Source organism: Haemorhous mexicanus, chromosome 24 (genome assembly GCF_027477595.1).
Source record: "Haemorhous mexicanus isolate bHaeMex1 chromosome 24, bHaeMex1.pri, whole genome shotgun sequence".
Classification (NCBI taxonomy): Eukaryota; Metazoa; Chordata; class Aves; order Passeriformes; family Fringillidae; genus Haemorhous; species Haemorhous mexicanus.
The window spans coordinates 4,566,895-4,582,311 of record NC_082364.1 but is presented as its reverse complement, the minus strand read 5'-3'; the positions used below and the strand labels follow the sequence as shown (position 1 = coordinate 4,582,311).

Below are 15,417 nucleotides of genomic sequence, written 5' to 3'. Positions count from 1 at the left end.
ACTATCCAAGGCTTTTTGCTTCTATTCCTACACGGGTAGAGGCACCAAGGACAAACAGGGGGTGACTTACCCAGCCGGGGGGGGATTTACCCAACCAGGGGGGGATTTACCCAACCAGGGGGTGACTTACCCAGCCAGGGGGGGATTTACCCAACCAGGGGGTGACTTACCCAACCAGGGGGTGATTTACACAACCAGGGGGGGATTTACCCAACCAGGGGGTGACTTACCCAACCAGGGGGTGATTTACACAACCAGGGGGGGATTTACCCAACCAGGGGGTGACTTACCCAGCCAGGGGGTGATTTACCCAGCCAGGGGGGGATTTAACCAACCAGGGGGGGATTTACTAAACCAGGGGCAGACTTACCCAACTAGGGGCAGATTTACCCAGCCAGGGGGGATTTACCCATCCAGGGGCAGATTTACCCAACCAGGGGGTGATTTACCAAACCAGGGGGTGATTTACTAAACCAGGGGCAGATTTACCCAACCAGGGGCAGATTTAACCAACCAGGGCAGATTTACCCAACCAGGGGGTGATTTACCCAACCAGGGGGTGATTTACCCAACCAGGGCAGATTTACCCAACCAGGGGGTGATTTACCCAACCAGGGCAGATTTACCCAACCAGGGGCAGATTTAACCAACCAGGGGCAGATTTACCCAACCAGGGGCAGATTTAACCAACCAAGGGTGATTTATCCAACCAGGACAGATTTACCCAACCAGGGGGTGATTTACCCAACCAGGGCAGATTTACCCAACCAGGGGTGATTTACCCAACCAGGGCAGATTTACCCAACCAGGGGTGATTTACTAAGCTCAGCATCAACAAAGAGGAAAACCCTTGGAAAGCCATGGGAATGAACTGCCTCCAATTAATGCCATCTCCTGAGCTGAAGCATTGTGTTATTTTTAAGGACAGCTTCCTAAATCTCTTTTTTTTAATTGCTGTTTTCAGGACTTCACCTGTGGCCACAGAGGAGGAGCACTGCAGAGCCTCATCCAGATCCCAGCTGCCCCAGTCCCAGCCCTTGGCAACAAGTGCAGAGCTCCTGGATCAGTGCTGAGACCACAGCCAAGGAAAAACAAGCACATTTCTATTTCAAACCATAAAATAACTGCAAAGCAGCTTGATTATCAATTAGTTAGGGGTTTTTTGTCTTTTTATAAAAATAAGAATATAAATTATATCCTAACTATTATGTTGTGTCCATATCTGCTGTTCTGGTTACAGCTGAGCTGCTTCTCAGAGCAAAGGAAGAGATATTCAAGTTGATGAAGAGCAAATTCTGCTTTTTTGGTTCCTTCTCCAACTTTAAAACCAGGCTGCACAAATCTAGAAATAAATCAACAAGGCCAATTCTTAATTCTGAGGAATATTCTGAGGGAGATCCAGAGTCAAGGGGAACCAGAAGAGAATGAGATGAAGTTGCAGAGGGGGAGGAAGGATGTTTGTGGTACCCAGGGGCTTCTACTCAAACCAGCCCCATCCCTGAGCTCAGCAAATTCATTAAAACGACAACTAAGCCCTTCATCATTCGAGGTGAGGGACTCACCCCCTTCTGTCAGGGCCACAGCAGCTCAGGGATGGGCTGAGGCATTCCTGGAGCTCCCCCTGAGTGGGGCTGAGCTCTCCAGGAAAGCTCAACAGGAAATGGAAGCTGCTGACCTGAGAGTGCCTTTGCTGGCACAGGCTGGGCTGGGAGCAGCAGAGCACGGGCTCACTTTGCTGAGAGGAATTACCCAGACTTTGGTGACTTGGAAAATCCTGGAGCTGCCACAGGGAGCTCACCCTGCACCATTTAGGGGCTGAGTTCTGCCTCCAGCTTCTTGTTTAGAGGGGTGAAAATCTCACTGCCAATAAGTGAAGGTGGGACAATCCCCGTGTTGGGAAGAGTTTGACCCAAAAATCCATTGGAGCTCCCTGAAAGGCTCCCAGCAGTTTGTTGGCTGTGAGATCAGCTTCCAGTCCAGCATTCCTGTAGGGAATTTTCCCCACCAACTATTTAATTCCATTTAAACATCCCAGCTCAAACTGTACCTGATAGAGATCCTGACACAAATTTCCCCGTCTGTGTTTCTGGTTTGCACTGCCAGTGTCTGTCAGTCTTTTCCTACTGCCAGAATCCCTTCCCAAGGTTTGGACTTCACTGAAATCCACACAGAAATCACCAAGAACACATTCACAGCTTACAGCAGCTCCATAATTTTCCATAAAATCATATAATCCTTTGCCAGCACTGTAACATCCCTGTCCTAGAGCCTGTGGTTGATGCCACTGAACTGAACTGATGTCACAACGGGGGACAAAGCAGCAAGAGGTGAGAATTTGGGTTATTGTTTCTATTCCTCTTGTAAAAAACCCAGTGAGCATCAGCATCCATGCCCATCTTTAGGGTGGATTTGTTCATGGAGATGTCTGAAGTCAGCTCCTCCTAAAATCAGTCTGGAATGTCACAGAAATGAAATTATTTTGGTAGTTCATAAGGTTTTAATCTCCCAGTGTGCAGCCCAGGGCATTTTAGGTTGTTGGTTTGTCACAGCTGCTGCCCCAGGACTGGTCCAGAGTTAAACCAACAATTCCTTCCAGCCCGAGCTGCAGGTTCCAAGTCTGAGAGCCAAGTCTGAGCCAGTTCCTCTGGGATTTGGGCCCTCCAGAGATGCATGGAATCATTAAGGTTGGAAAAAGCCTCCAAGACCATCAAGTCCAAGCTGTGCCCAATCCCCACCAGAGCTGAGTGCCACATCCAGGCCTTCCTGGGACACCTCCAGGGCTGGGGACTCCAAACCTCCCTGGGCAGCCCCTGCCAGTATTTCACAACCTTTCCATGGGGAAATTCCTGCTGATTCCACCCTGAGCCATTCCCTCTGCTCCTGTCCCTTTCCCTGGGATCAGATCTGGCTGTCCCCTCCTGGCAGGAGCTGTGCAGAGCCACAAGGTCCCCCCTGAGCCTCCTTTTCTCCAGGCTGAGCCTTTTTCCAGCTCCCTCAGCCCCTCCTGGGGCTCCAGAGCTTCCCCAGCTCCGTTCCCTGCCCTGGACACTCTCCAGCCCCTCCAGGTCTGGACTGGCCACAGCCCTCAAGGTGTGACCCCCCAGAGGGACACTGCCCTCCCTGCTCAGCCCTGCCCCATGGAGAGCTAATTAACCTGGCATAATTAACCTCTCCATCCACGCCAGCCCTGCTCTGAGCATCCCAACCAACCATTTCCAGTTTGCTCTCCCCTCCTCGGAGCCCCCCCAGCCACTGGAGCTGAGCTCGGGGTCAGACCCAGCTCAGCAGGCAGCAAACGGGGAGGCTGGAGGAGAAAGAGGCCACAAATCCCTGGTTTTGGGCAGGAAGGGGCAGGGCACAGCTCAGCAGCACTGCCAGGACAAGGGGACACACATCAGGCACATTCTAGGGGGTCCCACCAGCAGCTGAACTCACACAGAGCTGCTGGCACCTCAGCTGGAGCTGCCACAGCAGCATAGGCAGAGCTCTTGGTGACATTATGGCTGAATCAGACAGCAAAAATCTATTTATATGGATAGCTATGCATGGGTTAAATAGATAAATAGATGTATTTGATAGATATATTTCTACAATTAAAATATATCATTTTATCAATTAAAATATATAATATTATGTACAGTGAATACATATTTTTTGGGTCCCACAAGCAGCTGAACTCACAGAGAACTGCTGTGACTTCAGCTGGAGCTGCCACAGCAGCACAGGCAGAGCTCTTGGTGAGATTATGGCTGAATCAGAGAGCAAAAATCTATTTATATGGATAGCTATATACTGGTTAAATAGATAAATAGATGTATTTGATAGCTATATTTCTACAATTAAAGTATATAATATTGTCAATTAAAATAGATCATATTATCAATTAAAATATATATTATTAAGTACAGTGAATACATAGTTTTTTGGGTCCCACCAGCAGCTGAACTCACAGAGAACTGCTGTGACTTCAGCTGGAGCTGCCACAGCAGCACAGACACGTGTGGCAGAGCTCTTGGTGAGATTATGGCTGGATCAGAGAGCAAAAATCTATTTATATGGATAGCTATATACTGGTTAAATAGATAAACAGATGTATTTGATACATACATTTCTACAATTAAAATAGATCATATTATCAATTAAAATATATAATATTATGTACAGTGAATACATATTTTTTGTGTCCCACCAGCAGCTGAACTCACAGAGAACTTCTGGAACTTCAGCTGGAGGTGCCACAGCAGCACAGGCAGAGCTCTTGGTGAGATTATGGCTGGATCAGAGAGCAAAAATCTATTTATAAATAGATGTATTTGATAGATACATTTCTACAATTAAAGTATATAATACTGTCAATTAAAAGATATCATTTTATCAATTAAATATATAATATTATGTAGAGTGAATGCATATTTTTTGGGTCCCACCAGCAGCTGAACTCACACAGAGCTGCTCTGACCTCAGCTGGAGCTGCCACAGCAGCACAGGCACGTGTGGCAGAGCTCTTGGTGGGATTATGGCTGGATCAGAGAGCAAAAATCTATTTATATGGATAGCTATGCATGGGTTAAATAGATAAATAGATGTCTTTGATAGATTTATTTATACAGTTAAAATAGATCATGTTATTTACAGTGAACACATGTTTTTTACAGAGCAGCACAGCCAGCCCCCATCTGATCTGGACGTGGAGGGGAAGCTCAGCCTGAGGTTCTGTTTCAAACCCAAAGCAGCTCTGCAGCAATTGATGCCAGCCTGGCTGATGAAGCCACACTGGGAGGACCAGCAGGGCTCTGGGAGCTCAGCCTGTCCTCTGCAGCCACGACAGCTTTGGATTGAACCTCAGCACTGCGAGGGTTTGTCACCCAGCCCCTGGTCTGAGCTGCTCCCAGCACTGTCCCCAAACCAGATGGCCCAGAAGATCCCCAAATATCATTGACAAAAGTTTAGATTTCTCTACCACAAAATTAAACAACACCCATCCAACACTGGCTTTGAACACTAAACTCCCCCTGCTTTTATTTGCCGTGACTTTAATTACTGAATTCAACTCTAAACCTGATCATTTACCTCATCCTTCCATCCTGTGTCTCCCCACCCCATCTTCCCCTTCACACCCTTGCACCTCCAAAGCTGAGTCACCCCTGGAAAGTTCACAAAGCTCTGGGATCACCTCAAATCACGTGGGATGAACAACAGCATTTGTGCTTCTTCCAGCAATTTTGAAAACTTCAGCAAAAGCCAATTCTTTCTCCATTTCTTTGCAAGGAAATATTAAAAATCACCTCTCCCAGGATTTAACTCCCTGAGCTGTTACAGCTTTCAATAGAAAAACGTCTCAGTGAAAAACTCCTCATCAGCTTCTGCTTTAAATTAAGGGCTTAGATTTTATCTGAGACTGAAGCCACTGCTAAACACAAATCTCTTCTCCTCGCTCACAGCTCCTACAGGTGCAAAATAAAAATTAACAAAAACAATAAAAAGGTTATAAATATATTCTGGGGGAATCTTAGAATAGAAGACGAAGAAAATATTCTATTTCTGTTAAGAATAGAAATATATTCTAATATATTCTTACAGTGGAGAAATGTCCCATGATCCAGACCTGTTTCCTAAAGCTCCTAAAGCCTCAGTGTGGAATTGTGGAATTGTGACAGTGGAATTCTCCCAGAAAGCCAAATCTGAGCATTTTGCACCAGCAGCAGAGGCTGAAGAGCCAAGATTGAGTTGCCTGACTTCCACAAGTCACAAATAAAAATAAAAACAACCTGCCAGGTGTAATCTCATTTTGGGATCCCTTCTTCCCCACCCCTGGGTGTGGGAAGAGAGCAATGATCCCACCAGACAAAACCAGAAGGAAAAATATGGGCAGGAGGGACTTTGTGCAGTTCCAGAGTTTGGGATTTTAGGATTTTAGTAGGAATGGTTAAAATAGACCAGGTAAGAGAAAGTTTGGGCAAGTTTCTTCCTGGAGGAGCCCCAAACCTCCAGCTTGTCCTGTAGGATCTGAACCAGAGATTCTCTGAGACATTGAGGCTTTGCCAGAACATTTCTTCTACCCAATTTCTTATATCCATATCATTTTTATTATTATTGTTATTACATGTTGCCCAATAATTCAAAGAGGGAACCCAAGCAGTAACTAAAAAGAAAAAAAAAAAAATCCTACTAAAAGATAAGACATGCAAATGGGAAAATGCATTTTTATCCAACGAGCAGCCAGCAGCAGTGGGACATTTGCAGATTTCAGGACCTTCAGATACAGGAATATTGTCCAAAGAGAAAATAAAAGGAGATTAATTGAATTATTTCTGTGACTCCACCCAAGGCTCTGAGCCAAGTCAGGTGGGAAAGGACCTCAGGAGGTCTCTGGTGCAACTTCCTGGGATCCAACCATAATATTTTGGGTTTTATCCCTTTCCTTATCCACCCTGTGGCTTCCAGCAGGAGAAAATCCTCCACTGGTGTTGCTGAAATCACTGAAAGGTGGGAAAGAGCCTTAAAAAGGATCCAGTTCCAGGATTACACCAGTTGCTCTGGGTAATCACCACCACCACTTGATTTTCCCTCCCCATTCTTGAATTTTAAAACCAACTGGGTGCTTTGGTTTTGTTTTTTTTTTTTTTTTTTTCTGAGCTGCAGATTGCACCCCTGAATCCATTCCATTTTTTGTCTAATCACCCATTATTTATGCAAGACTCAAAAAGGCATCCCAAGAATAACCAAAACCCCTTGACAGGATGCCTTCACTCCAGCTGAATTCCCAACCAAAGCAGGAATGAGGAGAGAGAACCTGGTTCCAGTGAAATCCCAGCCAGGGATGGCTCATCTCTCCACAGCCCTGACAGAACCACAGCAATTCCAGAGGGATAAATCATTTCCCATGGTCAGTGCTGAAGGAGGGAGGTTTTAGCAGGGATTTGCAGGTTGGAAAGGTGATGACAGGGCAGAAAACTGGCAGGGTTTTCTCTGCACAGGCAGGAAAATGAACCAGAGATGGAAATCAGGTTATCAACAGCAGGAAGGGGGCAGAGAGAACCAGAAATGATGCTGGAGGAAGAAGAACGTGGCTTGAAACTGGTTCATTGCTCTTAAAGCCACCACTGGCCCATTCCTGAGGGTCTGGGTCCCTCCTGTGTCAGGGTTACCTCAGCCAGTCCTACCCAGAATTATTGGTGACTTCTTCCCCTCATTCCTGCCTGGTTCTGCCACATAAAACAAGAGGAAGCTGGACCAGAAAATGAAAATTGTGAAGGATGGAAAAACTACCAAGAGGGCAGAGCTCACTGTGGCTTTGATAAAGGCCTGGAGAGGCCTCTTCAATTTACAGAAATCATGGAATGGTTTGGGCTGGGAGACCCCTGAAGCCATCCCAAGCTCCTGGTCTTGGGCACTTCCAGGGATCCAGGACAGCCACAGCTTCTCTGGGCACCCTCCCAGCCAGGAATTCCTTCCCAAAATCCCATCCCAAACTCTCTAAATGCCTCTAAGTCCTGCAGCAACTGAAAAACAACCAGGCCCTAAAAGGTGACACCACACGAGAGTTCCTTCTCAAACCATGGAGGAAAAAATGTGGGAAAACCCAAAGAAACACAATCTGTGAAATTCCATTTTAAACCTATAGCTCACAGCCAGGTGGAGACCTTTGGAGTCAAAGCAAATGTGAAGAAAGAAAACAATGCCCATTATTTTCAGGAATTTCCACTCTGAATTTCCACCCTGAATTTCCACCCTGAATTTCCACAGTTTCCAGCCTGGCTCAGGAAAATGCATTCCTGCCAATAAAAGTGGGAATTCCATGCACAGCCTGATGAAAGCAATGGAGCAGATTGCAGGTGTAGAAACACAACTGAATTTGTGCCACAAATCATCTTCCCACCCAAATCCCCTGGTGGCAAAGAGAAACAATGTCCTGAAATGTGAATTAAGACAGATTTGAGCACTTCTGCCACAACACCAACACAGAGCAAGTGACCCAAGTTGGAAAGAAAGCAACAACCACTAAAAAACTCTTTTTTCTCTTTCTTGCCAATATTGTCCCATGAAAGTTTTCTGCTGTGCTCACTCTCAGAGCTCTGGTTTGGTTAAACATGTTTTGAATAAGGAGTGAAATCTGGCAGCACAAAACTGAACTCAGGGAAGTCCAGCCTGGGCAGGACACATCCCTGACATTCCCACTCAGGAACTTCCACCTGCCACCAGCTGATGCTGGGACAGCTCCCACCAGATCAGGGCTGGCCCTGCACACCCCCTGCATCCTGAAGCTTCCCAGTTAGCCACAGTTTTGCCCTGATTTCCTGGAAACCAGCATCACCCCACCCATCAGGAGAGAATTTCCTGCCTGGTGTTTCACCCCTCACTTCTCCCACACTTCCCCTGCCTGAATGAATCTCTCCAAGCAGGCTTTTCCCAGTGGAAGAAAAGAAGTTCTTTCGTGCCTTATTTCAGACTCTTCCACTTTTAAAGAAGCTCTTTGCTGCCTGCCAAGCTTTGCTCCCATCAAGGGATAAATTCCATGATCAGGCAAGCAGGGGCAGTGCCCTGGCCAGGTGCTGCCCATGGCAGCAGAGCCCACCTGGACAAAAATTCATGGCAGGGGCTCAGTTCTGGGGGTTTGCAACCCCCAAAATCCTGAAAAGGCAGAGGGCTGATAATCAGTGATTTAAAGTGGTGACAGGAAATGGGTTTGGGATTAGCCAAAGGCTCAGAACCCAAGTTCAGCTTTTCCTGACACAGCTCCCTGGGCTGGCTCCTGCTGCATTTTGGACTCTCTGAACCCTCCACACGTGTGCAGTGGCAGGGGACAAGATCCCTGATTAATGCACCGAATTCCCATCAAATTGTGATGCAATCCAACTTCACTGAGACAATTTCTGCCTGTGAGAACTCAGAAGGACTCACCAGTGAAGCTCCAAGCAGGGAAATGGTGCTTGCCTGGAGCTCCAGGCGGGATGGAGCTCTGGAGAGCTGAGATCCTCTTCTTGCTCCTTGGGCAGGTCTTTCCTGGAGATTTCTGGCCCTGACTCCCAGCTCCAGAAGAATCCAGGTGATCCTTTCTCTTTTTCATGAGCAATTCCCACTGAAGTTACTCCTATGAGAGGGAAAATAAAAATAAAAAAAAGAGAGATATTTATTTCTTTGTAGAACACAACTGTAAGGGTTGCTCACTGAAATCCCACAAGGAAGAGTGAAAAAGGTGCCTGAACTTGAGCTGACAGCACACAGAGCAGTCCAGCTTCACACTGCAGAACAGAATCTGGGGCAAAAAAAGCATTTTTATATTCTCATATTAAAAGCAAAGTGAACACAAGTTGTTTTGATTAATAAGGAAACAAAATAAATTTTAAAAATTAAACACAGAGTAAAGTTTTCCCTTCTGCACCTGAAACAGATCAGAGTGGAACACCTCACCCCCTGAATCACCCTTTTTACAGCAAAATTCATCTGTGGGGCCAAATGTTTCAGCCTTTGCTCTGAAAAAAACTTCTTTTTCCCCCCTGGCCAAGCTGACATCTCAGCCACGCTGCCCTGCCACTCTGGAGTGCCCAGACACCCCAAATTCCCCCTCAACTCGGAGATTTCCCTGCCCAGACCTACCTAAAGAAAACCCCTCGATTCAAACATTTATTCCCAGGTTTGGAAGGCCAGGGAGGAGGAGGAGGAGGAGGAGGAGGAGGAGGAGGGAGGAGTGGGACTCGGGGCTGGCACCGTGTGCTGGAGTCACTCATGGGCACCTCTCAGCAGGAGTGCCAAGCAGAGCTGTGCCTGCAGAGAGCTCTGCCAGATCAACCCACAGCCTCAGAAAGCAAAGAAATGAGCCAGGCCTGATCCTGATTCATCAGTATTCAGCTGTGGATTCAGAGGGACAGCTCGGAATTTACACTGGAATAAGGAAAAATCAGGATTAGGCACCATCTGTCTCGGCGAGGGGAGGGAGCAGGATTGCTGAGCACATTTGAATCCTCTTCCCCCATTTCTTTAATCTCCTGCACATTCCAGGTTTTCCATTCAGCTCCGGTGACAAAAGGTTTTACAAAATGACAGTCCAGATTGAGAGAACAGAAATTACAACCTCTGACAAAAGAGATGCCAAACTTTTTATCAGCACTAAGTGCTCCTTCCACGCAGAGCCTGGGCTGCAGTGGGGAATAGAAGGCAGATGTCGAATGGAAATTAAACATTGTGCTCCCAGGGTGGCCTCGGCTGCATCCAGAGCTTGATTTAAAACAAGGCCAGAGTTCTTTCATCATTTCTTCCCCCCCAAAAAAAAAGTTTCAAGCATAGAGATATTCCAAACAGGAGCATACTCGACCTAGAACTTGGCGGGGCAGGGCAATAAATGAGTGTGAAAAGCACCAGCACGGGGGAGAAAAGGCAAAGCGAGTCGTCTGCAGGATGGGCTGGCAGAATTTGGTCCTCAAATCACTTCTATTTCGGCATCCTGAGAGCTAAGAGGGAACCCAGGTGAAAGATCTTGGCCCTTTTTCTAAATTCCCACCAGAACCTCTCGTTTGGGGGGCTCGGCCAACTCGATTTTCTGCAACAGAAGCAAAACCAGCCCGAGCAGTGTGAGGAGAATTTCTCTGTGAGCTTCTCTAAGACTTAAACCATCTTCACATCTGTGCCTGGTATTATTAGAGATGATAAAATAGCACGAGACGTTTGCAGTGGCTCAGATATTCAGCCTCCAGCAGCACATATTTGAACGGTCTGCAGTGTTTGCTTTTAATAATTTCTGATCATATAACAGCCCAGCCAAAAGAACACAATAACAGGCTTGCAAAAATTAAACCCCCAGACTGTTAAACATCCTGGGCAGTAAGGAAAAATTTAAGGATTGAAAGGATGATGCTCAAATTTACAGAAACAGTTAAAAGCACAAACCTAATTCCATTTGTTTCTCTTTCACTTTGTTAGATTTATTTTTTTTAACGCAAGGGAAAATAAAAATTAAAGTGAAATGAGTAAAATATTTACAGCATGAGCACATAAATATGTTTGCACTCTTCTGGGCAGCCCACTTTTAGAAATCATTTTCTCCTCTCAGCAATTTCATCTCAAACGCAGTAAAACAAAAAAAACTTTTGAGGCCATGACTTTGTAACCTCCCTGAAGTTTTGAACACGGGCAGAGCTGGCCTGCACACAAGACAATCAAACACATGATAAATGGCAAGTAAACTCCTGTCTGGAATAATTTTTTCCCCTCTCCACCAAAGGAAGAAATTCTGACAGGGTTTTACTTTGAATGCCCTGACAAAGCAGCACTTTCTGGCACGAGCAGGACACTCATCCCCCTTCCTCTCCCAGCACAAGATTCAAGCAGCTGAAACACAAACCTCATTCTGCACTGAGAGATTTCTTTATTTTATTTTTTTTTTTCCCCCAAATAAAACCAACTTGCAAACAGCCTCCCTGGCCTTTTCAAAACCCGCTTTCAATTGCTTTAAAACATAAAATAGAGAGGGATGGATGGATGGATGGATGGATGGATGGATGGATGGATGGATGGATGGAGAGCTAGAGAAATGCTTTCAGTCATGCTTCCTCCCCCCCCACACACACCTTTAAAATTGAAAAGCATCAGTATCCAAATAGCAACAGGAAATTTTTACCTTGTGGCTAAATAGCTCACTGTTCACTTTGCAGCTGCCTCTATTTTTTGCTGGGCAAAAAAAAAAAAAAAAAAACCAAAACCAAAAAAAACCACCACCAATACAAAAGTCTTTCCTAAGCAAACCAAGCTTTTGACATAAGGGCAGCGCCAAATGCAAACCTACAAAGAAATTTCTTTTTCCCCCCGTCCCGTCGTTATAATTCCTAATTTTGTGGGATGTATTGCTGGGGCTGTTTATCATAACAGTGTGCAATAAAAAGGACGACTAACTCTTGCAATTTTCTCCCTACTCCTCCCCTTGACAGGGGCCACTGATAGGGAAAGAGGCTCGGAAAAGCAGAGCAGTGAAAGGCTAAGAAACAATAGGCAACCATGGCTTTGACAATGCAGCCCTGAACCCTTTCTGCTCCCGCTGTGACACTTGCATTCAAGAGCAAGGGCGGCTGCCATCATAAGAATGGACAATGGCATAAGGAATACAAGGGAGGGGGGGGGATAGAGAGAGAGAGAGAGAGAGAGGGAAAAAAAAAAAAAAAAAGGAAATCAGATGAATTCAGAGCTAAGATGGCAGAGCTCTCACCTTTTCCGCTTTTTTCGAGTAATCTGGATGGAGACGTCCCGCAGAGAAGAGATAAAAAGGGTTGTGCTGAACTGTTGGATGGTTCTGAAGACTTCTGCATTTGCAAACGCATTTTAGAACTATTTGTAGGGGTATATATGCTGCATGCCATCTCTCTGTCTCTGTCTCTCTCTCTCTCCCTGTGTCTCTCTCTCTTCTGTTTTATGTCCTGCTATCTCCATCACACACCTCTAATAGTACGAAGACTTTCTGCCCGTGTAAGTAAGTGAGAGTGTGTGTGTTCCTTAATGTTTGAATCAAGACACACGTCTGCATGCATTTCTAATCTAAGGAGCCTATAGCAGTTACTACAACTATCAATTAGTCAGCAATAGCTGGAGATCCCCATGTGTCTGGGTGAACAAAGGTGAGAAACACATGCAAATAGTCCTCCAGCACCTGGGTCACGTACAGTAACTTAGCCAGCAACAAATAATTGCTTCTGTTTCTGCCTTTTTTCCGTGCTCCTCGCTGCTTGCGATGCAAAGTTCCAGGTTATTAATGTGGAATAGCAGCACAATTAGGCATGGCACTGGATATTTTCAGCCCAACGACACAATAAAGGGGAATTTAGCTGAGCTGGGATGGGAATAAATGGGGCACTTTAAAGGGTTTAAAGTAAAAGATGCTCTGAGCTGCAGCAGTGCTTCAATTTTTTATTATTTTTATTTTTTTATTTGGAGCAATTGTTCCTGAGTTAAAGGATGTAAGATGTATTTCATATCTGTTAGATAAGAAACTGATTATTGCAGAGGAGACAGAGTGGATGCCTAATTTCCAGAAGTTAAGTCCTTAAAGAGGGTAAGCTAAATCTGTTACTATTTTTTATTAATTAAGCGACTGTTACTTCTAAGATCATTTTAAGGGTGTTTTTTCAGATGTTTCAGACTTAAGCCAAACAATTAAGAAGAAAGATACGGTACCTTTTACTCTCTCCTTCTTCTTAACCTCACAAAAAATGAGCCTCACCTTTAAAAACTGTCAGAGTCAAAACGGACTAAAAAAAAGAAACTAAACAAAAAAAAAAAAAAAAAAACCCCTAAAAAAAATTAAATTTAAAAAAAATCAAGAGCAATACAATGCAAAAAGCTCCGAAATCCAGCACCACCCTGACTCCACCACAAGAAAAGACAGAGCTAGGCTGCGATCCAGAGAGCATTTCAGAGGTGACAACACAGGCTGGGGACAATGTTATTTACACAGATCTGATCAGAGCGGCCACGGGCTCCAAACTCTAATTGAATTTGCAGAAATTATCCAGCCCGCGTTTCGGAGCGCGGGGAACTCCGAAAATGAAGCGGTTTCATACAGTTTGGGGCTGAGAATAAATATTTTTTTTCCCCCCCTGCTGTAGAATATGCTCAGAGTCCTGCAAGGCTGCACAAACTCTCTCGTTCTGTCCCTTTCCATGGGAGGATAATTAGTGACACCAAAGGCAAAATATCCTCGCTGCTTTTTGGGCTCGGAGGAACTGAGTTTATTTAGCTTGAGACAGCAAAAAGAAAAAAAAAAGAAATTAAATCATCTCCAATTTCAAATAACTAACGAAAGCAACCCCTCCCCAGCTCCCTCACCTTTTAGGAACAGCCAGTGGCTGGAAGGTTGGAGCTGCTAACGGCACTGGAGGTGCTCAGGATTAAAGGAGAGCTGCAGGACCAGCCCTGGGTGGGAGCATCCCAGAGCTGAGCCTGAAAATAAAGCAAGAAGGGGCTGGAAAAACCCCGCTGCTGGGTGGGTGTTGTGCTCTGACCCAGCTCCATTCCCAAACTTCGCTGCTGGGAATTGCAGAGCTGGAGATTCCCAGCGTGAGGAGCAGCACCTGCAGCGGCCGGGCTCTGCATCCCCGGCAGAACCGGGGAAAACCCTCCCAAAAAAAAGAGAAAAAAAACCCTACAAAAATAACCTCAACCCTCTCGGCGAACAATGAGACCTCAAAAATCCACGTTCGGGAGGGTATTCCGTGCAGAGAGGCAGGGGGAGGGGCGGGGATGAGGACAACATTTCCCATCAGTGCTGTTTATTCCTCAGCTCAGGAGAAAAGGCGCTTTCCCCACTTTACCGGGAATTACTCATCTCGGCCATCGGGCCGCTCTGGCTGCCTGCAAATGTCCAGCTCAGGTGGGAAAGGGCATTTGTTTAAGGGTCAGGCAGAGAGTGATCACTCGATGCCTTCCTGGGGGTGAGAAGTGGTTAAATAATAGTAAAAAATGGTCATTTCTGTGGTGATCTGCCTGCTAAAACATTTAGGCACGCAGATCCGGGGATGGGAAAGGAGCTGAGGGAGGAAGATGGTTAAAACAGAGAGCTGCCTATTCCCAGCACTATTTTACATCCAATTCTTCCAGCTTTTAGCTTTCTCAACACAGCCTATTCCCATAAAATAAGCCAGCTTTCTTTAGGAATATAAAAAGCCCCACGCAGATGAATAGACAGCACTAATCAGATGGAATGTAATCGAATACTCTTCTTCATCTAATCTGCCTGCTCTGTGTAATCTCGCTATTCTCCCAGCTCCAGCATTTGTAACAGGCATGACATTGATTCCCATCTCGGATAATGTTATTTCAGTGTTTTATTCTGAAATGAGCCTACAAGTTGGGTGGCTGCTTGGCATTCCAAACTCTTCATCAACTTTGCACGGCGATCTGGGGGCGGAAAGAGGAGCGGGGCTGCTCCTTCTTGAGTGGTTGCATCTCCCAACCCTCAAAGCCTGGCAGGAATTTTGATACAGACAAAAGAACTTGCAGAATTTAACCACGGAACTGCACGGGATCAACAGCAAAAAAATAAAAATTAAATCAACCCAAACCCCACCAAAGCTCGTTCGATAAGATCTGCCTGCAGCCAGCAGCTGGGAAAAGCTGAAATCTTTGCACACAGAGCTGGTGTTTTGGGTGTTTTTTTTTCTTTTTAATGTTTTCTAAAATGCAGAATGATTTCCTTAAATAAACATTTCGCCAGGGTCCACCTAGGTTTTCCCCAAAGAGAAAGGAAAGCCTGGTGTAATTTTCCAGGACGAGCAGGATTCCCAGCGAATCGGACAAATCGTTCAGCTGGGGGAATGACAGCAGTGGGGAGAACAAACAAACCCTCTCAGACAAACAAATATATTTGAATGTAATAAAAATGTTGACAACCGTTATGTGATTAAAGCAATTGTTTTATTCATTTAAGGCCTCACC

The 15,417-nt window shown here is 45.6% G+C and overlaps 1 protein-coding gene across 2 annotated transcripts in view; it reads right to left on the bottom strand.

Annotated features, from left to right (window-relative positions):
• The window catches only part of LOC132338084 (uncharacterized), a 139,524-nt gene that overhangs the window by 95,907 nt on the left and 28,200 nt on the right, over positions 1–15,417 (bottom strand). For both annotated transcript variants that reach the window (XR_009489357.1, XM_059867250.1), the window contains exon 2: positions 8,902–9,091. Coding sequence is in view for 1 of the 2 variants with exons in the window: in XM_059867250.1 (XP_059723233.1) it covers positions 8,902–9,067 (166 nt within the window). In the remaining variant the exon portion in view is untranslated. The remainder of the gene's footprint in view (positions 1–8,901; positions 9,092–15,417) is intronic.